Source organism: Mirounga angustirostris, unplaced genomic scaffold (assembly GCF_029215605.1).
Source record: "Mirounga angustirostris isolate CCGP_5_RB_7025 unplaced genomic scaffold, mMirAng1.0.hap1 SCAF_7, whole genome shotgun sequence".
NCBI classification, from domain to species: domain Eukaryota; kingdom Metazoa; phylum Chordata; class Mammalia; order Carnivora; family Phocidae; genus Mirounga; species Mirounga angustirostris.
The window spans coordinates 34971234-34996494 of NW_026991715.1; the positions used below are offsets into that span (position 1 = coordinate 34971234).

Consider the following 25261-nt stretch of genomic DNA (forward strand, 5'->3'; position numbering starts at 1 on the left):
ATCTAATTGGCTTTATTCAATGGTTCATTAATCTAGCAACATCTGCAGCATCCTATCTAGCAAATAGAAAGGAGCTCTGAAAAGCTGTATAAAATGGAAGGATTTTATAGGCAGAAATGGGGAGGGACAATCAGCAAAAAAAAAGAAAGAATTGTTTCAGGCAAAGTCACCTTCTCTTCGGGGAAAGAGCAAGGGATCTTTTTTTTTTTCCCCCCAAAACTTGCTGATACTGTTCTCTTGCCCCTTTGACTACTTCTCACTCTTATTTGCTATTCTTGACATTTTCTTTGGTTGTTTATTTTTTTTAAGATTTTATTTATTTATTTGAGAGAGAGAGAGAACAAGCAGAGGCAGAGGGAGGAGCAGACTCCCCACAGAGCAGGGACTCTGATGCAGGACTTGATCCCAGGACCCTGGGATCATGACCCAAGCCGAAGGCAGACACTGAACCAACTGAGATACCGGGAGCCCCAGAGTAGGGGATCTTAGTAGGTAGATTACCTCATCTTCCTTTGGAGGATGGAGAGGGCCCATGTGACAGATTATTACCTCATTGGTGCTGACCAAAAAATTCTGACTGACCATTAAGGCTACATTTCTGGGAGAGGTTGAAACTGCAATTAGGTTAGGTATTAAACCCCAGTTTGGTGACTTTATTTAGCATAAGTGACTCCATTTTGGGTCTCTGGTTTTCCTTTTAACACAAGGGATTGAATATTTTGCCTTTTTTTTTTTAAAGATTTTATTTATTTATTTGAGAGAGAGAATGAGAGATAGCACAAGAGGGAAGAGGGTCAGAGGGAGAAGACCCCCCACTGAGCAGGGAGCCTGATGAGGGACTCGATCCCAGGACTCCAGGATCATGACCTGAGCCGAAGGCAGTCGCTTAACCAGCTGAGCCACCCAGGTGCCCGAATATTTTGCCTTTTTCCTTATTTGCCTTTCCTCATGCATTCAGTGAACCAGCTCCTCGTTGGATCCATTACTAAATTCATTGGCAACTTGTACTTTTAGTAGCTGATGATATCACAGCTGCTGCTCTAGATCATGGGTGACTGTGTGGCCACACAGAAAGCAAAGCTTCTTCATCCCTCACTCTTTCATCCTTTCTCTTCTAAAGCCACATGTTTCTGCGAGCCAGGGCCAATCTAGCAAATCCCACTTCACTGACACCAACTCTTTTAAGGTTCCGAATACCCAGTTTCAACATGGGAAGAAATATAAGTTAATTCATCTGATTCATCAAGATTAGAAAAAACTGGAGAGTATGATAACTATTAAATAAGTTGAATATTTCAGAATCAGCTGGCCATGAGTACTACCAAAAATTCAAGGAAAAAATAATTACAATCTTATACAAACATTTCCAAAGAATAGAAAAGAAAGAACACTCCATAAAAATGTCATTTGTTTAGCATAACTCTGATATCAAGAAAGGAAAATTAAAAGGCAATATCACTCATTGATATAAATTAAAGGGAGAAAAATCTCACCATTGTCTTTATAGATACAGAAAAAGCATTTGTTAAAATTCTCTTTATTATGGAGTAAAAATCTCCTTAAACTGGAATGAAAGGAAATTTTCTTAATCTTTAAATGATATGGGGCAGGGGCGCCTGGGAGGCTCAGTCGTTAAGCGTCTGCCTTTGGCTCGGGTCATGATCCCAGTGTCCTGGGATCGAGCCCCGCATTGGGCTCGGGCTCGGCGGGAAGCCTGCTTCTCCCTCTCCCACTCCCTTTGCTTGTGTTCCCTCTCTCGCTGTGTCTCTGTCTTCAAATAAATAATAATAATAATAATAATAAAAAGATATGGGGCAGGGGTGGCTCAGTCGGTTAAGCCTCTGACTCTTGATTTTGGCTCAAGTCATGATCACAGGCTGGTGAGATCAAGCCTCATATCAGGCTCTGAGCTGGGCATGGAGCCTGCTTAAGATTCTCTCTCTCCCTCTACCCCTCCCCCACCTCCCCAGCCCTGCTCACACTTGCAAGTGCACGTGCACATGCCCACATGCGTGCTCTCTCTCAGTAAATAAATAAATAAATAAATAAATAAATAAATAAATAAATAAATAAATATAAAAATGTTTAAGTGATATGAAAACATTTATAGCAAAAAAACTTAATTGTAAGATGTTAGAAGCTTTCCTCTGAGATTAGAAACAAGACAAATGCCCATTATTATATCTATTTAATATTGTACTGCAGGTTTTGGCTAGCATTATAAGTCAAAGAAATACAAGTCATGTGGATAGCAGAGGAAGAAGCAAAGTTGTTATTATTTGCAGATATTAAGGAGTACACAGAAAATCCAAAGTACCTACAGATAAAATGTTATAATTAAAAATAGTTTAGTAGGGTTGCAGAATTTGAAAAATTAATATCAAATTAGTTTATTTTACAAATGCAACAAAAAGAAGCTGACATTTTAAATACAGATATAATTTACAATCATAAAAAATCAAGTAGCTAGGAATAAGTATAACTAATAAAGTATAACACCTCTGTTGGGGAAATTATATGATTTTATAAAGAGATGTTAAGATGACTTACATAAATAGAGAAATATATGATGTTTGTGAATCAGAAGATTGAATATCTTAAAGTTATCAATTCTCTTCTCCCCCAAGACATTATTACTTTAAACTTTATAACATTACTTTAACATTATGTTGAAATTTGTATGAAAGAATAAAAGTCAACAATAGCTAGGAAACTTCTTAAGAAAAAGAGCAGGAAGGAAAAACCTGCCCTGGGGTGCCTGGGTGGTGCAGTTAATTAAGAGTTGAATTCTTGGTTTAGGCTCAGGTTTTGATCTCAGGGTTGTGAGATCAAGCCCTACATTGGGCTCCAAGCTCAGAGTGGAGTCTGCTTAAGACTCTATCTGCCCCTGGACGCCTGGGTGGCTCAGTTGTTAGGCGTCTGCCTTCGACTCCGGTCATGATCCCAGGGTCCTGGGATCGAGCCCCGCATGGGGCTCCCTGCTCAGCGGGAAGCCTGCTTCTCCCTCTCCCACTCCGCCTGCTTGTGTTCTCTCTCTCTGTTAAAAAAAATAAACAAAAAATCTTTAAAAAAAAAAAAAAAGACTTTCTCTGCCCCTCTGCTAGTGCAGGAGCTCTCTCTCTCAAATAAATAAGTAAATCTTAGAAAAAGAGAGGGGTGCCTGGGTGGCCCAGTCAGTTAAGTGTCTGCCTTGGGCTCAGGTCATGATCTCGGGGTCCTGGGATGGAGCCCTTCATCGGGCTCCCTGCTCAATAGGGAGTCTGATTCTCCCTCTCCCTCTGCCCCACCCCCTGCTCAGGCTCTCCCTCTCTCTCTAATAAATAAATAAAATATTTTAAAAAAAGAAAAAGAAAAAACTTGCCCTACTAATAATTATTAAGACTTGTTATAAAGTTATATTAAACAAGGTAGTCTGGTACTAATGCACAAACAGAAAATTTGACAAATATAATAGTTCAAAAATAGACATAAATGTATGTGGAACTTTGGACTATTAAAGAGATGGCAAGTCCAATTGTCTTGGTCTGCTACTCTAACAAAATACCATAGACTGGTGGCTTAAACAACAAGACATTTATTTCTCACAATTCTTGAGCCTGAGAAGTCCAAGATCAAGGTACCAGCAGACTAGGTTCTTGGTAAGGGCCTTCTTCCTGGCTTGCAGACGGCAAGGTTCTCAGTGTATCCTCACATGGCAGAGAGAAGATATCCTCAACTCACCTCTTCTTATAAAAGCACTAATCCTATCATGGGAGCCCCACCTTATGACCTCACCTAAACCTAATTACCTTGCAAAGGCTCCACCTCCTAACACCATCACACTGGGAATTAGGGCTTCAGTGTATAAATTTGGAGGTGGGGAGGGCACAAACATTCAGTCCATAACACAAATCAATGGAGAAAAGATGAAATGTTCAAATTAAAATGGTTATCCATACAGAAAATATTAAATTGGGTCTTAATTTAAGAACTCCAAACTGATCTATGATTTAACTGTCCAAAATAAACATAACAAACAAACAACTTCAAAGCTTTTAATGAAAAATATAAGTAGATATATTGTAACCCGCAGGGGTAGAAATAATTTCTTTAAAAAGATACTGACCATAGAATAAAAGATTAATAAATTTAACTGTATTTGAAATCAAGACATCTTAAAAATGTAAAAAGTATAAATCCTGAGAATGTAATGTACAAGATGGTGACTATAGTTAATAATACTTTATTGTATATTTAAAAGTTGCTAACAGAGTAGATCTTAAAATTTCTTACCACAAGAAAAAAATTATAACTATGTGTGGTGGTGGATGATAACTAGACTTACTGTGGTGATCGTTTCATAATATATACAAATATTGAATCATTATGTTGTATACCTGAAACTAATATGTTATATGTCAATTAAATCTCAATAAAAACAAAATATATGAAAAGATACAAACCAGGAGAAGATACTCACAATACACATACTGACAAAGAATTAATCGGGAATATGTAAAGAACTTCTACAAATGAATATAAACAAAAATGATAATAGAAAAATGGTAAAAGACATGAAGAGACATTGCATAGAAGAATCACACATAACTAGAAGACATATGAAGAGATATTCTTTTGCTATAATCAGAGAAATGTAGATTAAAACCAGGATAAGATAGATTTTTTTATACGCAATTGTTTAAAATTTTAAAAGCCTGACAGTACCAAATGTTGGAAAGGATGTGGACACAAGAGATCCATTGGGGTTTATATATTGCAAGTGGGTGTGAAAATCAGTGCAACTGCTTTGGAAAATAGGCATTCATAATTACTCCTAGATAAATATTTGAGAGTTCCAGAATTTCTATTCCTAGTTATACACCCAAAAGAAACTCTTGCACACTTACATCAAGGGGTATATATGAGAATATTTATATTGACAGTGCGCACAAGAGCAAATATCAGGAAACAATCCATATGCCCACCAACTGAATGAATAAACAGTGGTATACTCACAAAATGGAATGTTTTACAGTAGTCAGAATAAATAAATTATAGTAATACAACATTATTGGATTTTAACAATAAATACTTAGTGAAAAATATTAATATACCAAAGTATTACATACAGTATTTTACCCTTACTATAAATTTTAAAACAACTATATGAAAATATGCATGAGGGGAGTAATATATAATACAATAAAAGCCTATTCAAAAGAGCAAAGAATGATGTACATGGAATTGAGGATGATGATTACCTGATGATTACCTTCATTTGGTGGAGGGGAGGACAGGTATGAGGGACCATGAATATGGTTAGATGTAGTTTATTACCAAGTCCCTAGCATTTGGGGGAGGTGCTATGTTCACAAATTCTTATTATTATTTAGGTTAATAACTAGAGAGATAAATATATATATAGATAGGTGATATTGGATAGATAAATAAATAAATAATGCAGGTCACGTATGGACTAATGATGACAGTTTATTATAATCCAATTCTGTGACCCTGAGTTCCAACAAGGCTTAAAAGAAAGCAGCGTATGTGATAGAACATAAAGCACATGGAATTACCAATGATGTATTCTTGCTAAAAATGTTTAACCTCAACCTAGCCTTCTCTCAAGGAATCAAAGCCCAGAAACCCAGGGGCCTTTCTGTATTACAGAAGACAGGAATGGAACCATGGCTCCACACTCAGAACTGAAGACTAACACTGCTGTGCAGCTTCTTCATGACCCAATGGGCACCAGAATCTGAAAATATTCCTATGTCTGGTGCCAAGGAGAGAGGGAAGGTTTTTTGTGGGCAACATCTCCAAGAACCCAGATTGGGAACCCAGAGTGCTGGTTAGAGAAGTGTTGTCCGTTTCTCCAAAGGTAGAAAGGAGCCTTTCCTCTGAATCACTGAAGGGCCATTTGATTTTCAACAGCAAAGAAGTTACATGGAAGGTTGCCGTAGTTAACATCTGCCAAGAGTCCAGGTGGCTGAGGAGAACCTAGTGGAACTACTTTAGGCTGGAGTAGAAATACTCATTATAGGGGCGCTTGGGTGGCTCAGTTGGTTGAGTGTCTGCCTTCGGCTCAGGTCATGATCCCAGGGTCCTGGGATGGAGCTCCACGTTGGGTTCTCTGCTTGGCGGGGAGCCTGCTTCTCCCACTTGCTCTGCCTACTTGTGATCTTTCTCTGTCAAATAAATAAAATCTTAAAAAAAAAGAAATGCTCATTATAAAGACAACCATCTGGCTTCCTTTTGGCAGAAATAATACCCGTCTGGGGACATCCTCCCACCCCCTGAATGTGCAGGATTGTTATAAGTGTCAATTTTCTACAAAATTATTTATTGACCTGTGAAGTTTTTCATCTCAAGGTGCGGACTAAAAGCCAGTAATACCGAATACTCTGAATCGGTTTTGAAAAAGCCATTAAGCCTGGTGCAATGAACCAAGCATCGGTTCACCACCATCAACCTTGAAAAGGTCAGGACACAGGAAGATACTAGTCTGCCTTTTAAACATCATTGACAAAGAGCCTGTATTTAAGTGCTGGCATTAGGAGGGAGCTGAGAGCACTATGGATGGTGCAGTTCACGAGGCAGGCCACAGACTTGGTTGACAGTTCCAACACTGAAATAATTAACTTTTTAAAAAAAATTCTCAGCAGACTTCTGGACCATTCCACATGAATCTGGAGAGGTCAGAGAGACCAGACAGCTACACACTTTGAATGATGCTCAAGTTGGAAATGCAGGCTCTGGATAAAGGGGTACTTTCTGAACTTGAGCAAAAAGTCTCCTGTGACTACTTTTTAAAAAATATTAATTTATTTATTTCAGAGAGAAAGAAAGAGGGAGGGAGAGAGAACACGAGTAAGAGCTGGGGGATGAGCAGAGGGGAGGCAGAAGGAGTGGGAAAGAATCTCAAGCAGATCCCTGAGGAGTGCAGAGCCCAACATGGGGCTAGATCCCACAACCCTGAGATCATGACCTGAGCCAAAATCAAGAGTCCAATGTTCAACGGAGCCACCCAGGTGCCCCTCCTGTGATGATTTTATGTACACAGTTACTTCCTGGAAATATTATCACCCTTTTTTAGAGCTCTGGGCCAGAAGAGAGAGAACCTATTTTTCTTTCTACATCAGCAACTTGGGGGTATTTTCTTGTTCAAGGAAGAAAATAAGCAGGTTTGAAACTCCATTGCCAGATATGTTCCTTCTGAGGTATCACATACACTTAACAACTACTACAGCTCGGTATCCCGTGAAAGATAGACAAAGAATGAATTTCTAACTACAATATCACTGTAGCATTGCAAGATGCAGACCATCTGGCCCTGAAAGTAGACCAAATGGTATAATAAATATCAGAGAAGATTTTTCAAAGTTGAGGATTAAATTATGTTATGTGAAAGTGAAGTTTAAAATAAGGCTAGGCAGGGGTGCCTGGGTGGCTCAGTGGGTTAAACGTCTGCCTTCGGCTCAGGTCATGATCCCAGCGTCCTGGGATTGAGCCCCGCATGGAGCCCCACATGGAGCCCCGCATCGTGTTCCGTGCTCAGCAGGGAGCCTGCTTCTCCCTCTCCCTCTGTCTGCCTACTTGTGATCTCTCTGTCAAATAAATAAATATAATATTTAAAAATAAAATAAAATAAGGCTAGGCATCAGAAAAATGGGTTTGACCAATTTAAATCTTAGAGATAAATAACCATCTCATCACACACACACAAATAAATGGTAACTCTGTGAGGTGATGGATGTGTTAACTAACTTAATTGTGGTAATCATTTCACAAGATATACAAATGTCAAATCATCACATTGTATATCTTAACTTACACAAAGTTATTTGTCAATTATATCTCAATAAAACTAGGGGAAAAAAGAAAGAAATACCATGGACCAATTTAAAGAATACAAAAAAACCCCACAATACAAAAACAAAACACAATTAAGGAAAAGAGACATTTCCTTAAATTCAAAGGTCCCATCACTGATTTTACACACACAATTTAGATTCTGCTTTTTCATTTAAAAGTTTATTCTAGAATATCACTCTTCTAACTGTAAAACAAACATCTAAACCATGAGATCCTTGAGGACAGAAACCAGATATCATTAATGTCTGAATACCCATTTACATTGTAAATGGTGTAGATTAAATATTTTTATTTAGGTAAATAATGATATAAAACTCAAATGTCTTTAATCTAAAACTCAAATTTCTTTAAACACATTATTTCAAGTTACTATATTTTTGTCTGGAGTACAGGTCTGAAATGATACAAATTGCACCCAAATATCAAACCATAAGTTAAGCAAATTGAGTAGAAAAAAAATTCTCCTGGGCGCCTGGGTAGCTCAGTTGGTTACGCAACTGCCTTCAGCTCAGGTCATGATCCTGGAGTCCGGGGATCGAGTCCCACATCGGGCTCCCTGATCAGCAGGGAGTCTGCTTCTCCCTCTGACCCTCCCCCATCTCATGCTCTCTCTCTCTCTCATTCTCTCTCTCAAATAAATAAATAAAATCTTTAAAAAAGAAAAAAGAAAAAAGAAAAAAATTCTCCTTAGATTTCCATCTCTCTTATCTGCCTCAAACTATTTCTATTGAAGATATTTAGTTAAACCTTTGATGGACAACATGTAGAAAGGTCTGCCTACAACTGGGCTGAGACAAGCTTATAGGTGCTGGGCAGGGGGGCCGTGGACTCTGAAGAGGTCCATTTCCTTTTTTTTTTTTTTAAGATTTTATTTATTTATTTGACAGAAGAGAGACACAGTGAGAGAGGGAACACAAGCAGGGGGAGAGGGAGAAGCAGGCTCCCCGCTGAGCAGGGAGCCTGACCTGGGGTTCGATCCCAGGACCCTGAGATTATGACCTGAGCCAAAGGCCAACGCTTAATGACTGAGCCACCCAGGTGCCCCTGAAGAGGTCCACTTCCTGCTGGAAGCCAGTTCTGTTCTCTATTCTGCTTTAATCCAAGTCTGCTTGGATGAAACCCCACTAAGTAGCTACTGACCATTTAAGTATGAAATTTATAGGGTGCCTGGGTGGCTCAGTTGGTTGAGCGACTGCCTTCAGCTCAGGTCATGATCCTGGAGTCCTGGGATCGAGTCCCACATCAGGCTCCCTGCTCGGCGGGGAGTCTGCTTCTCCCTCTGACCCTCCCCCTCTCATGTGCTCTCTCTCTCTCATTCTCTCTCTCAAATAAAAAAATAAAATCTTAAAAAAAAAAAAGAAATTTATAGAACAGGGCACCTGGATGGCTCAGTCGGCTGGGCGGCCAACTCTTGATTTTGGCTCAGGTTATGATCTCAGTGTCCTGGGATCGAGCCCTGCGTCAGGCTCCTTGCTCAATGAGGAGTCTGCTTGAGGATTTTCTATTCTCTCTCCCTCTCCCTCTGCCCCTTTCCCCCCCGCCCCTGCTTGTGCTCATGCATGTGCTCTCTAAAATAAATAAATCTTTAAAAAAAAGAACAAATGTATAAGTAACTTAAAAGTAAAGTAGAAAAATGGTTTTCTTTTAAAGAAAAAGCAGATGGAAGAGCAGCCATTGCTCTTGAGCACATAAAGCACAACACGAGCCTCCTTTCCCCAGATGCCTGCCACAATCCCCATTTGTCAACATCTCATTTCTCCGACCCTCTTGTTTCTGGCTCTCTGGCTAGAGTTACCACAGAAGCTTCATGGATAGCAAAAAGCTAAAGGAAACTGGAGATTCCACACAAGATTTCCAAAGGTGATAGACACACATGGTGGAGACTATTATTAAGACTGTTAGCCTGCTTGCTTTCAGCTTTACAGGCTTCTTTTTTTTTTTTTTTAAAGATTTTATTTATTTATTTGAGAGAGAGAGTGAGAGAGAGAGAGAGCACATGAGAGGGGGGAGGGTCAGAGGGAGAAGCAGACTCCCTGCCGAGCAGGGAGCCCGATGCGGGACTCGATCCCGGGACTCCAGGATCATGACCTGAGCCGAAGGCAGTCGCCTAACCAACTGAGCCACCCAGGCGCCCCAGCTTTACAGGCTTCTTAAGAACACTTTTTATTGAGAGAAATTCTGCCGGTCTTAGAGCAGCAAGGAATAATGAGGCTTACTTTAGTTGTAACAAGAATGACTGTCTATCTCATATGGCCAAAGAACAGGTATTCCTCTCCAAGTCTGCGGGGATCAGATGAACTAGGGTTTTTCTGTTTTTGTTTTCTGGGTTTTTGTCTTCAGTGATTAACACATATGATATGGTTTAATAAAATTGCTTTGCTTATGTTTCATTGCTTTATAAATTCACACCTCATATGCAGTCATCAGTAAAACTCCCTGATGGCCAATACCGAATTTAGAAGGTTCGAACATTATAAAAGAATGACAAGGAGTTATAGACCCTGAGGTAAATTTCAGGATAGGTCAGCCCTATTCACTGTGGAGTGCAAGTACTAAGTTCTGTCTAGTTCTGCCTGAGAGGAGAGCACGTCATCTCTGAGTACTGTCATTGACCACCAAACAATGAACAAAAGTTCCCTTGGCTTTGGCACTTTATGTTGCCCTGGAAGGGTTTCTGACTGGTGAGTGGCAGAGAGGACAATGAATAATCCAAAATGCATCAACAGCCTCATTCCATTCGTCCATTCCTCAATCTAAAGCCCAGTAGATGCGGTACCTGGGGGGCTCAGTTGGTTGAGCGTCTACCTTCGGCTCAGGTCATGATCCTAGGATCCTGAGCTCGAGCCCATGTCAGGCTCCCTGCTGGGTGGGGAGTCTGCTTCTCCCTCCGCCAATGACCCTCATGCCTGCTCCTCCCCTCACTCATGCTCTCTCTCTCTTAAATGAATAAATAAAAAATCTTAAAAAAAAAAATAAAGCCCAGCAGAGGGGAAGCTTTTGGGGAGGGGAGAAGAGGGAAAGTTGGTACAGATGAAGGCTGTGCTACTTCCCAAAGGCCTGATGCTGTAGGCCACACCTAACTAAGAGTGCAGAATTTGATCCCACTTTGAAAATGAATGCCAATAAGAATAGAGCATCTTGAACTATGAATCTATCCTGAAATTAATAATACACAATACGTTAACTAACTTGAATTTAAATAAAACCCTCAAAAGATGCTTTCTAAATATATATATATCTAAATATATACCTATATCTAAATATATACATGAACATATACGTAGCCATCAGAAAGGATGAATACCTACCATTTGCATCCATGGATGGAACTGAAGGGGATTATGCTAAGTGAAATAAGTCAAGCAGAGAAAGTCAATTATCATACGGTTTCACTCATATGTGGAACCTAAGGAATAGCGCAGAGGACCACAGGTGAAGGGAGAGAAAACTGAATGGGAAGAAATCAGAGAGGGAGACAAACAATGAGAGACTCTGGACTCTGGGAAACAAACAGGGTTACAGAAGGGAGGGGGTGGGAGGATGGGGTAACTGGGTGATGGGTATTAAGGAGGGCACGTGTTGTGATGAGCACTGGGTGTTATTCACAACCAATGAATCGTTGAACACTACACCAAAAACTAATGATGTACTATATGTTGGCTAACTGAACATAGTAAAAAAAATAAAAAATAAAAAACAAACACATATATATCTAAATATATATATATAGAGAGAGAGAGAGAGGAGAGAGAGAGAGAGAGAGCATCTTGGGAAAATGCAGGACACTTATTCCGAAATTGTAATTCAAGAATGTGGAAGTCACACCACTATGGTATATTGTCCTCTTAAAAATCTAGATGGGTATTTGGGATTTCAAGCACCACACAAAAACTTTTTAAAAACTTTAATTGCCTAGTATAGTGAACATGTTAAGTAGAGTTTTAAAGACACCCTACATCTCAAATGGGTTAAGCCATAATTTATGACCATCTTCACGAAACATGGTTAACTCTTTCTGGTGATACGAGATTAAACATGAAACCAAACTGTTTTACTCACGACAGGTAACCGACTAAACTGCATGTACATGTACAGCTTTATACCAAAGCCGTGATATAACTATATTTGCCATTTCAGATCAGGGTCATAGGCCACCCACTCACTATGTATATCCCACCAAACACAAGAGCAGCCATCTTTGTTTTAATACAATTATGGGTAGAAATCATATGATGTAAAATAGAAGTTCTTCTGTGAAGTTTAGAGTAGAAGAAGGGAAGACAAAAAATTCCCATGAAGTAAAAAATAACTCCACATTGGTCCAGGACTCCATGAAACCTGAGATAAACTGTAGTCCTCTAAGGCCTTTACTTGGATCCAGTTCACCAAGACACTTCAGTATGCTTCAACCTGGCTCATCATCATTCTCCTGCTATATTCATAAGCCAAAAATAGTGACCCATTGGCAGGGAATGCTCGAATCATAGTAGCGGTCAGTCCAGAATATAAGGCTGCTGTTCCTTCATTTTTCACAATACTTATAAGAGTTCCCAGAAATCCAGCCTGTTTTCCAGACATGGAAAGAACCTGAATTCTGGATTTGATACAATCCACTGGGTAGATGACAAGCCAAAGACAAATTCCAGCAATTCCACCACTTAACATCAAAGGGACAGGGCCTAGTTCATCTTTTGATCTCCCCGAGGCAAAAAATGATCTACTCAGTTCATAGCCACCGAAGAAGAAGAAATAGCCCGGTACTTCTTGAAGAAGAGTGCTCGAGAGTCCTTGGTAGAAGCCCAAGGGGCCTTCCTTTCTAAGGATACTCTTCACGACGGACCAGATTGTATTTTGGCTTTTTGCTATTTTCCCGGACATCTCCATTTCGTACATGGTCTGCAGGCGGCACTTGACAAGCTCAGTGGGGCACAGGGCCAGCGCAGCAAACGCGGAGGCGAAGGAACCCGCAGCTGCCGTCTGCAGATCACTCAGCCTCGCCTGCGTGTCCAGTCCAACCACTTTCCTCACAAGCTCTTGGCAGAAGCCGTAGCACATGAAGAGGACAGAGTTCTCGGCGACGTAGGCCATCAGCGCAGGGCCGGTTCCTTTGTAGAAGCCCCGCAGGCCCACTTGGGAGTACGTTTTCAGGCAGCAGTCGGTGAGGCCCTTGTACAGGCCGGGGAACGTCTGCATCTTCACTTTCACTGTGTCGAAAGGCTGCCCGGTCAGGACACAAGCCGTGCCCCCGACCGCGCCCGCTGTCAGGTCGATGGCGGCTTGGACGGCAGCATTGGACTTCATGTTCTCACGCTCTTCTGCTGGTCTCTGTGGGAGCCGACGCTCTGGAGCTCAGGGCAGGTGTCTCATGCCCAGCCGCCCGTTCTCGACTCTCCGTCCTCGGCGGGAGAAGCCGCTTAACCCCAGGCTGGGTCTCGGGCCGCTCTCCGCGCGCTCGCAAATAACCCCCCGCCGGCCCGCTCACGCCCGCCGCTCCCAGGCCCGGCCCCCGCCCGCCGCCGCCGCCGCCGCCGCCCCCGCCGCCGCCCCCGCCGCCGCCCGGCGCCCGCCGGCCCGGGACACCCGCTAAGTACACACCTTGTTTTTCTTTTCTTTTTTTAAAGATTTTATTCGTTTATTTGAGAGAGAGAATGAAATAGAGCATGAGAGCGGGGAGGGTCAGAGGGAGAAGCAGGGAGCCCGATGCGGGACTCGATCCCGGGACTCCAGGATCATGACCCGAGCCGAAGGCAGTCGCCCAACCGACTGAGCCACCCAGGCGCCCACACACCTTGTTTTTCTTAAGTAGGCCCCACGCTGGGGCCCAACGCCGGGCTTGAACTCACGGCAGCGAGATGGAGACCTGAGCTGAGCTCAAAGAGTCCGCCGCTTAACCGACTGAGCCCCCCAAGCGCCCGGTAACGGCACACTTTTAATGAATTATAATACAGCGATTGAAAGCTAGTCGATAAATTCTTGCACTTCCGGCCAGAGGCTCTAGACGCCGCTGTTAACCGGCCGCGAAAGAAATGCTTTCGTTTTCCGCTAGGACTCCCCTCCCCCTCTCCCCACATCTTACCAGGCAAAACAAAAGGGGATATGCTTCTAGTTCACTGGGCCTGGAGTCCAACGGTCAAATCTACAGAAACAGAGGTTTAAGATAGGGAAGACAAACTACTTGGTGGGGGGTGGTTTACATGACAATTGGTGGCCCCTTTAAGGTCTCTAGGACGGGAAAGGCAGCTCCGCAGCCGCGCGGGCCCCGCCGCGCCTCTCTTGACCCTGATCTTCCCCGGCCCGGGGCCGCTGGAGCTGGAGAAGGGCTACTTTCGTGGCAACATCGCCAAGGGTCTGGGGCTGGAGCCCTGGCAGCTGGTGGCTCCGAGTCCTCATCATTTCTAGACGTAGGACACGGCGCTTTACAATTGGCGTGGAACACAGTGATTTATATATTCGCTAAGAAAGTTGACAGAAAAGAGCTGTGGGGCTGCAGTGCTCTTTGCTGGCTTGCTCCGAGGTTCTTGAGGAGTCATGGAGCCTGATGCAGCCGCGGAAGATCGGGATATAAATGACAACAGGCCTAGCTTCCAAGACAAGATGCGGTTTTGGACATTAGCTTGAGGATACCTATGTCAGGACACGCTTTTCCCTCCCAGATAGATGCTCATAATCCCAGCGTTAGAACGAATTCTCTTAAGGTTTACATTCTAAGGCCTCGTCGGTATTTTACTTTGGGGGTAGAAATAAAATGGAGGGGGCAGGAAATAGGCTGAAATGATTCTCCCTTCGGAAAGCTTTCCTTGTCTGATTATCTTTGGCTGTCGATTAATCTATAAAAGTGAGGCACTGCAAAGCAGATGGTGCGTGAATAGTTTGTCAACAGGTGGACTTCATTGTAGTAGATAGTGACCTGGCCTTTTCTTTGGGCAAATACTGCCCAAATGTCAGTATTTGATTTCTTTTCTCTGCACCACATGGTTTCTTCAGAGGATAATCTTGGAATCTTAACGCTGTGTGGGTATCTGTGAGGGAGATGTGCAGCTTGGATACTGATTTAATGAGATCAAGAATGGGGGAAGAGAGGTGATATTACTGCAGTATATAGATTTTCACATAATTTTCTTGTTTGATGCTATATATTCCTTTATTTGTGTCTGCTTTCTCTGAGTTTGAGCCTTCTTTGGTTCAATTTACCTAGAAAATAAACATCTGTGGGATGGGGAAGGAAGAGTCATCCTAGGGAGGGCTAGGGATCCTGGACATCCAACAGCTCTGAATATACGTCAATGAATCCCATATATCCAGCTGCGTACCTTTCTCCCTTCCTTGGAAACTTCTGCTGCAAACAATGAGCCTCTCACAGGTTCTATATCAAGTGGGTTTGTCTCTCTTTGGTATACTGCCTTTCAGACATTTAGCATGTAACTTACTCTGATCTCTGAATTAATTTATCAGTCCTTCCTCTGCTTTGGCTGTCTGAAAATAGGTTGACATTTTTCAGTCACTGTCTCATCTCTTATTCTTTTTGACCTTGGGGTTTTTTGTTATCTTGGTAAACTTTTTGACATAGAAAAGAGCTATCTGAGAACACTGCCATTTTACACTAGAAAAAGACTTTAAAATTCTTCATGTCATATTTGAGGGATTTAAAAAAATTTATTATACTTTTGTTTTTTTTTTAAGTAAACTTTACCTCCAACTGGGGCTAGACCTCACCAGCCCAAGATCAAGGGTTGCATGCTCTACTGACTGAGCTAGCCAGGTTCCCTGAGGGATTTTTTTGTTATGTTTTGATATTACCCTCAGGAAAGTCAAGGAGAAAAAAAAAAGTATATTTTAATATTTATTGTGGAGGCCCTATCAAGTTATCTAGAAGTGTTTTCAATAGTTCAAGGACCACTGATTGTCAATTAATTACATCTGGTTTACTATTTATTTAAAAAAACACATACTGAGTTTTTACAAACACAAGCCATATAGGAAACTGCAATAAATCATAAACTGCTTTTGAATTAAGTTCATACATATGTTTTGGAGAAGCCAAATTAGTGATCCAGGCCAGGGATCACAAGGGCATTAATAGAGAAATGGTCTATACCTTCATTGAATTGCCAGAATAGTTGCATAAGTAGTAGAGACAGAGATCAAATTCCATGAATTTAACTAAACTGCTGGACTTGGAGAGAACAAATTCCAGCATATATTAGATCACTGCCCAAGATAATAGGTAAGCAACTGAAACCATTTTTTTTTTATTCTAACTAACCAAAATGTTGATGCTTCTTGTTTTAAATTGAAGGACTTCTTCCCAAGCATACATACCAGAAAATAATGGCAAAGAATTTCCAGCTTTTCACTGAAGACCACTACCCTTGACAAGATGAATACCCAAATCACATGCTTCCTAGCAGTTAGACTGAATGGCCAGATAGGATTACCAGAGAAAGTAGGGTGTGAGCTAAAGCCTGAATGACAAAAAGCCGAACATGAGAATATCTGGAGACTGTTCCAAGAAAAGGGAACTGTACACGCTAAATAAAGCTCTGTGGTGAGAAAGAGATTGGCATTTGAAGTACAGAAAAAAGTCCAGTATGACTGCTGTGTAGTGAGCAGTCTTCCTGGTCTATATTTTCACATAGAATTCTTACTGGGTAGTAAAAGATAACCAGAGTTTAAGACACAGTCCTTCAAAGACATGAATTGTCACAATTTGTCCAAATTTTCATCTCAAATAAAAATTTGATCTCCAAATTAAAAATGTCAGGCTTTATGACACTTAGAACTGAATATAAAGATCCCGTTTACCTAGTCTGTAGATAATAATGAAAATTGGATATTGATATGAATGTTTATTGCAGCATTTGGTATAATAAAAAATTTAAAATGAACAACCTAAGTGACCAGCAATAGGGGAGTTTATCTCTTTAAAAATCTGTATCATGGGACGCCTGTGCTCAGTTGGTTAAGCATCTGCCTTTGGCTCAGATCATGATCCCAGGGTGCTGGGATCAAGTCCTGCATCCGGCTCCTTGCTCAGTGGAGAGCCTGCTTCTCCCTCTGCCTGCCGTTCCCCCTGCTTGTGCTCTCTCTCTCTGACAAATAAGTAAAATCTAAAAAGAATAAAAATAAATAAAAATAAAAAATAAAAATCTGTATCATGAACAGAAGCAGTAAATCTATATATCCTGATAGGGAATGATCCTTATATTTTTGAGTCATAAAAATTTTTAGTAGTGTCTACAACAAAATCATATATATTTTTTGCTTTACAAAACTACATAAACATATATAATTAATTGTACACCAAATAAAGTCCTGGAATGATACATCTCAAAATGTTAACAGGCTACTTTAGAAAGTTGGTGTGAAAGGGACTTTACTTTTTGTCTTTTATAAAATCTCTGCACTGTTTAATATTGAAAACTGTAGCCCAGCTACACGCCATACTCATTAGCCAAGGGAACTGTGAGAAAAGTGAGTCCTTTTGGTAACACAGGACTTACTTTAAGGAAAATGGGTCCTAATCTTCTTAAGTTTTTCTCTTTTGAAGTTTACATAAGAGATTGATTACTCTTATGGAGTTAATATTAATACAAAGCCAAACTATAAATATATCAAGTAAAAAACAAAGTTGTAGTAGTTAGCTGAGTCAGTTTTATGCTGCAGATATATTTGAAGTAAACTGTTTCTGCTGTAGATTCTTTCATTTGAAATCAGCCACTTAAAATGGCTTTCTTTATACTTTTCTTTTTGATCATTTTTGAATTCAATTATTTAATCCCTATTATGTTCAGACACTAGTAGTTTGCTTTTATTGTTAATAATGCAGGTGCCCTGCTTTTATTGTTAATTTACTAAGTTTCAGGCATTGTTCTAAGTCCTTTATTATTTTTTTTTAAGGTTTTATTTTATTTGTTTGACATTGAGAGAGAGAGAGTGAGTGAGTGCACAAGCAGGGGGAGCAGCAGAGGGAGAGGGAGAAGCAGGCTCCCCACTGAGCAGGGAGCCCGATGCGGGGCTCGATCCCAGGTCCCTGGGATCATGACCTGAGCCAAAGGCAGACGCTTAACCGACTGAGCCACCCAGGCGCCCCAGTCCTTTATTTGTATCAACTCAATACCCAAGAGCCAACTCAACAGTCCTATGAGGTACGTAGTGTTATCACCTTCATTTTAATGATGAGAACACTAAGGAAAACAGATTACTTGCCCAAGAGCACACAACTAATAGGTCACTGAGCTAGCATACAAACCCAGGCACTGCATCTCTTGAGCTTGAGATCTTCATCTCTTTACTATTCTTTAGTAAGTTTACAGTGACTAACAAGCCACATTGCCTACTTTCGGTGAATTTACAGCCTAGTTGGGGATGAGCCATAGGTAGTTTACACTTCAGTATGATAAATGCATAAGACTATTTATCCCAGCAGGGGTGCTTGGTGGCTCAGTCGGGTAAGCATCTGCCTTTAGCTCAGGTCATGATCCCAGGATCCAGCCCCACGTCGGCCTCCCTGTTCACCGGGGAGCCTGCTTCTCCCTCTCCCCTGCTTGTGCTCTGTGTGTCAAATAAATAAAATCTTTAAAAAAAAAAAACTATCCCTAGCATCCCCTAGGGTGCATTGATATTATAATGGACACTAGATGTTTAGTTCAGTACTTCATATCCAGTGTTTGGTACTTTATGGCACAATAAGTACTTGTGGAATAAAAGGGAAACACAGAGTAGAGGGAAATCCATAATTGAGTTGCTCTAGATGGAGATCAAGAAAGCCTTGCTGGAGTTAGTGATATTTAGTTTGAGAACTGAGGGTTAAGTAGAATTTGGCTAAATGAAAAGGGAAGTCTTCTAGATGTGGACTGAAAATAAGTGAGATGTGGTGAGATGAAGCTGAAAAGGTAATTGGAGCACTCATAATCTTGTGTCTTTTTAAAAATACAAACTTAGTCCTGAAAGCAATGGTGTACCACTGAAGGGTTTTAAGCATGAGAATGACATGATGAAATATATCTTAGGAAGATCACTTTGATGGCCAAGTCAAAAAACTAAATTAGATGGTAAGTGAAAAAAATGTTTATACACACACACACAACCAGTTAGAAAGTTACTGCCATTTGGCAGGGGGATGGAGTAGTGATTGAAGAGCTTTTTAGGAAGTAGACTCAGTAGTCTAAGGGTGAGTAGTCAAAGGTTATGGCTTAAGCTTCTAGCTTCTTTAACTGGGATGGTTGGTAGGGCCATTTATTTTCACTTAGTCCTAAAACAAGGAAGAGCAGGTTTTCAGGGAAAAGGAGGAAATGAGACGAGTTCTATTCTGAACATTTGGAGTTGAGTTGCCTGAGGGATACTTATAAGGGTTTCTAGTACACAGGTGAATATACTAAATCTGAACTCTGAAAGGATCAGGCTTAGAAATAAGGATTTGAGAATCAGCATAGTGCTAGTAACTGAAATGACAGTCACACAATCACTAGACCATTTTGTTACCGTATGCAGCATCTCTCCTTCCTATTATAGATGGAACTCAGCCATCACTGGTGTTGACACCTTCGTAAGAATATTTTGATAAATGCTCACTGTAAAAGGCAAATATGGTGGGAGCTTTTCAGGTATCAAGGCTGTTAGGTGTAGCAAAATACCAATGTACTAAAATGAAATTTATTACCTACCATACTAATGTACTAAGAAAACTTGCTTCTTTATTATTTGCAAACATCAAGAAATAACCCAAAGTTTTGACAGAGAGAAACCTTAAGCCTCCATATCCTGTACTGAAATCTTAATAGTCTGACAACATTTTGGTAAAAGAGAAATGATCAGATAATGTGAGAGAAAAATTAGTGAGATCTCCAAACATTAGCATGTATGATTTTAGACTTGAGAGGTCTGAACAATTTTAACATTTCACCATTGCTGTTTCCAGTCAAATACAAAATTAAAGTGGGCTTAAATATTTGCTTCATGAGGCCAATTTTCAAACCAACCTTTAATCCCAGCCCATCAGAAGTGAATTGCATTCAACTCTGCATTTTGTAAATTTTTTTAGTTTTCAAAAATAGCTCAAGTGTAGGGGCGCCTGGGTGGCTCAGTTGGTTGGGCGACTGCCTTCGGCTCAGGTCATGATCCTGGACTCCCAGGATCGAGTCCCGCATCAGGCTCCCTGCTCTGCAGGGAGTCTGCTTCTCCCTCTGACCCTCCCCCCTCTCATGCTCTCTCTCTCAAATAAATAAATAAAATCTTTAAAAAAAAAATAGCTCAAGTGTAAAGGCATTAGATTAGAATCTTAAGGACATATGATAACTGTAAGAAAATTTGAAATATCCCACTGTAGTGACTTCCTTTTCAACAATTTTGATTAACTGACATGGACATATCAACCTCAGTTCTGAGAATACTATTAAATAATTGCAGGCATTGAAGTTGAAAATATTTAGAAATGCAATCAATCTAAACCAATGGGTTGATTCAGTGAACAGTACTTGATATGATAGCCTTTGTTTTGTTTCTACTATATTAGCCAGATGAGTATAGTGCTTAAAAAAAAAAAGATAGGGGCGCCTGGGTGACTCAGATTGGTAAGCGCCTGCCTTTGGCTCAGGTCATGATCCCAGCGACCTGGGATCAAGTCCCGCATCGGGCTCCCTGCTAGGCAGGGAGCCTGCTTCTCCCTCTGCTGCTGCCTCTCTCTCTCTCTCTGACTCTCATGAATAAATAAAACATTTAAAAAAAAAAGATAAAAATAGACCTTCATGTACAAAACTTAGAGGATAGTTTAGGTAGGTTCTGTACCTAGTGTTTCTTTTTTTTTTTTTAAGTGCCAACTTTTTAAAAAAAATTTTATTGTTATGTTAATCCCCATACATTACATCATTAGTTTTAGATGTAGTGTTCCATGATTCATTGTTTGTGCATGTACCTAGTGTTTCTTAACCTGCAAATGGAACAGGTGGGTTGGAAACTTAAGGCACAAAGATGACATTTCCCAATTTCTTTGACCCTACTGTGTTTTCCTAAAACCCAACATTAACTGCTTCTTTCCCTACAAAATAGGATCAAATCACTCAGCCATTAAACCCCACCAAGAAACCACCTCACAAGAGGATCTGATATCCACTACCCCTAAAAAAGCAAGACACACAATGAGGTGAAAATTAGTTGCTTTTATTTATTGTGCTAAAACAGCGTTATGAAATGATGTGCAACCCTATGTACATAAGAATGCTTTGAATAGCTGGGAAAATAGCTACCACTTCATGGGAAAACATGCAAACTAGCTTCAATCTGCAGACTTGACTCCGCTTACTGATCTTGGATGGCATCACAGACAAACGCTTAACAGCCATTTATGGCAAATGGAGAAACAGCAAAGTCCTGCGGTGAAGCTGTGATTACTAAGGTTGAACTGTTTATTCCACTAATCCTACAATTTTCCTACAATCATTTATCTGTCTATACATTCCTACTTCCTAAAGGATAAACAGCAAAGTGGTTCTGACAGAAAATGAGATAGCAATTCACATGTGTATTTGTCTGTAAGACAAATTCAGTAGAAGACAGTGGAGAAAATGAGAACTACTGCACAGTTAAATCTAGTCCAAGTGATGAAACCAAGATTCTTCTTTCAATGCTGAGCAGCCTAAGGAATGAAATTATGAGAGCTCTTCTCACTTCTCGAGGAGTGATTCCAGCTCTTCTTGCAAAGAGCTGAGCTGTGCCTTTTCTCGGTCTTCCTTTTGTTTGAGTTCATCCAGCACAGCCTGAAATCTGTTCTTGAGAGCCAGGTTTTCCACTTTCATAATGAGATCCTCCTGTCGTTTTGCCCTATCCTGGGTTTCTTGGAGTTTGCCTTTCATGTTATCAATCTGTTTCTGAATTCCCATAACCAGCTGATTGGTTCCCTCATTTTCTTGGTGCTGTTCATCTGATTCATTCAGCTTGTCACGTAGCTGTCTTTCCAGATCTTCCTCAGTGTCGATGATGTTTATATCTTCTTCATCTTGATGCTGCGTCTCATCTTCATCTTCACTGCTGCTGCTGAGGTCATTGAATATCTCCCGAAGCTCATCATGTTCTAATGAGTCATGGCCCTGCCTGTGACCAGACATTCCTGGAGAAGATATATCAAGGCCTTGATTTTCTGTTTCTTTTGTTTCATCTTCAGCAATTATCTCCCAACGAGTACTCACAGCTTCAGCATCTGTACTTAGCAACCGCTTCACTTCCTTCTCCACATCTGGAGATTCAATATACTTCTTCTTTGCTGTCTTCCGGAACCTTCTCTTTCTGACATTTTTTAGAGGCAGAGTAATTCCATGGTTCCATATAAACTTTTTCTCTTTGTCCTTATCCTTTTTCTTGCTTGCTTTGGGATCAGTAGTAGCAACTGGTTCCTCCACAGGAGGATAGAGATCACCATCAACCGTGGAGACAAGCATCTGACATATATCAGCTGTCTTGTAAAAGGTTTTTTTATCAATGGTTTTCAAACTTTCCATAACACACGGCAGATCTACCAATTTTGAGGCCAGTGGGACCCGGTCCACTCTGACTATTCCATGACGTCCATCAGGGTGTAACTCAATTGTCAGTCTGTCCTTTAGGTTGACATGACCAGACTGTACTGCCCGCCTCACAGTAGAGGCGTATTCAGGAGGTAGCCGTAAGATAAACTGGCTCTCTAGTTCATGAGGAGCATCATCTTTGCTCTTACTCATCTTTACGTCTTTGAGACTCACTTCTCTAACAACCACTTGTTGCACTAAAAGTTCCAGCTATTGCCAACAATTAGAAAGACCAGTTTGTTACGAACTGAAATCCTTAATTACAAAAAAGTTTAAAGCAGAACAGGGCTAAGCGTCTATTCTGTCTTAATTTTGAATTAAGGCCCAAGTCTTTAGAAACACGTTGTGACTAAATTCCAGTCGTTAGGAACACTAATCAGTTAGGTCCACTTAAATCTATTAGCTGCAATGCAAGTTCCGACCTCTAGATGCCGCTGCCGGACAATGCAGACGGAGCTAGCTAGCAGGAAAGCAAATGGCGGCTTCTGCGGAATGATTTTTGACACAAAAAGTAAGGCCCAGCAGACACTCCCAATCCACAATCTCTCCCAGAACAAAGGTATTCAAAAAGCAGGACGCAGTAAGCTTTCTTCGCCTTGGGTACTTACAATCCGGTGACGATTATAAACCCAGCTTCTCCGCTTCTCCGAACAGGAGCGAGCGGCAAAGAAAGCCACTCAGAGCAAGACGGCCGGGAGCCGAGCGTCTCCTTCTTTATTCCTTTGTTCTTCCCGGGTCTTAGGAAAGTGATCCGCTACCGATTATAACGAAATGCCGACGACAGGCAGTGCGAAATCTCGCCGAGATCCGCAGCTCGCAGCGCCAGACTCGGAACCTCCGCAGCCCGGCAACTCAGCGTCTCTCACTCCGGAGCTGCAGAACCAGCGGAGAAGAAAGCGCTATGTCACACCCCCGGGCGGGAAAGGCGGCTGTGAGTGACAGCACGACTAAAGCGGAAGTGCGTGTTGCTCCAGCGCGCGCAGGCGCAATTACGCTATCCGGGGACTTGGCCTCTCGCGAGAATTTGACTTAACGCGAGAAAAAGATAATGTGTGTGTTTTTTTTAAAGAGATACAGGTTTGGAAAATATTTAAAGGCAATGCTTGCAGAAAAGATATAGACCCTCCGCTAAGCCAGAACTTTTACCGGTCGCCGTGGGTCCGGATAGCCCCTAGGCTTCTGAGTGATTGCCGGAGATAGGGCATTCGTGCGGAAAGCGTCTTTGCCTTTGGAAACGTCTCGGATGCTCCCCACGGTATATCCAAATCTGGAGCAGATACAAGAAATTATAGTTAACCATATAGTGGATTGTAAAGTACCCAAATAAGTGGAGTGAGAAGGACATGCTGACCGCTATATAATTCTAAGTATATGTTTTGTTGATTATGAAAATGCCCTGAGGGGACCCATGCCTTAGGGACTGTTTTTGTTTTGAAGGACCCCAAGGCAACATGGGTGATATTTCTTTTTAATACGTTTGACGTGGATATAAATGTAAACAGAGAAGTAAGTGTTCTGCTGGAGGCACATACTCGTTTAGGACAGAGTTGTCTGACGAATGATCTGATTGAAGTAGAATAAAGTTGAAGTGTTACTCCCTATCACGCTTTTGCCTGTAATTTTTAAGTTAGGAATTTTTTCTCATTCCACGTCTACTATTTTGAAACTGTTTAATGCTTGTCTCTTCTATGGGTAGTGAGGTATTCATTTGCATGTTTTGTAGTATTTAGGCCTAAATATGTAACAGTTTCCACTTGCACCTATTCATTTCCATTCATTTTTTAATAGGATCAGTTTGGTAAAGCATCAAGGTCTTTAAAATTTTATTTCTATCTTCTAAAATATGAACTGCATATAAATTTAAGAGAACTCACCTAAAATGTGGTTAATACTTTCAAAATTTGCTTTATTTCTTAAGGCACTTACTATCTCTGTTGCCCCAGATTGGAAGCTCTGCGATAATCAGTTTTTGGTTTCCTGTGTTCATTGTGTCCCAGTGCCTAGTACCAAAACATGGGAGACACACAAAAAATACTTGCTAATTGAATGAAACAGTTGATCCATGACATAATATATAATGACATATAGTCTAATTCCAATAATAATTTGTGAAAGAAAATACATTCTGAGTCACCTTAAAATGAGATAGATCTACTTTATATACATTTTCTCTCTAGCCAAGGACAGTGCCAATTGTGAGTGGAGAGGTTTGCTAAAAATGTGTGTGAATGTGTCTTCTTTGGTTTAGGTAGACTGTGATACTGTGTATCATGGGAGGAAATTAAAATGGCCTGACACCAGTTTGGTTTTTTTGTTAAGTTTGAAGGAGAAATTACATTCTTCCAAATAACTGCATTAGTTTTCTTTGTTGAAGAATGTTAGCTGATTTAACTATAATTTCCAGGATCATCTATTTTCTCTTTTTGAAGGTGAACTTTTTTTCACTGTGCTGTCCCTTAATTATACCTGGTTTTACTTATTTTATACATATAAGAGGATATCTGCTGGCCTCTGCATAGAACTTTATTTAACCATATAAAATGTAAGGACATATATGATATAATGTAATGACATATATGAAAATAATCCAAATATTGCTTTGCATTTTATTTTTTTAAAGATTTTATTTATTTATTTGACAGAGACACAGCGAGAGAGGGAACACAAGCAGGGGGAGTGGGAGAGGGAGAAGCAGGCTTTCCACTGAGAAGGGAGCCTGATGCAGGGCTCAATTCCAGGACCCTGGGATCATGACCTGAGCCGAAGGCAGACGCTTAACAACTGAACCACCCAGGCGCCCCGCTTTGCATTTCAATTGCCTGGTTTTATGATGCTCAAATATCCTTGTC

The 25261-nt window shown here is 40.9% G+C and overlaps 2 protein-coding genes across 2 annotated transcripts; both read right to left on the reverse strand.

The window, feature by feature from the left end:
* Positions 1 to 11758: 11758 nt before the first annotated feature.
* LOC123852561 (mitochondrial ornithine transporter 2) lies at positions 11759 to 13209 on the reverse strand. The gene has a single exon (XM_045886635.3). The coding sequence runs from the start codon at positions 13156 to 13158 to the stop codon at positions 12253 to 12255; it is 906 nt and encodes a 301-aa protein (XP_045742591.1). The 5' UTR covers positions 13159 to 13209; the 3' UTR covers positions 11759 to 12252.
* Positions 13210 to 20991: 7782 nt separating this feature from the next.
* Positions 20992 to 23371, reverse strand: TAF7 (TATA-box binding protein associated factor 7). The gene has a single exon (XM_045894040.2). The coding sequence runs from the start codon at positions 22563 to 22565 to the stop codon at positions 21516 to 21518; it is 1050 nt and encodes a 349-aa protein (XP_045749996.1). The 5' UTR covers positions 22566 to 23371; the 3' UTR covers positions 20992 to 21515.
* Positions 23372 to 25261: the final 1890 nt, after the last annotated feature.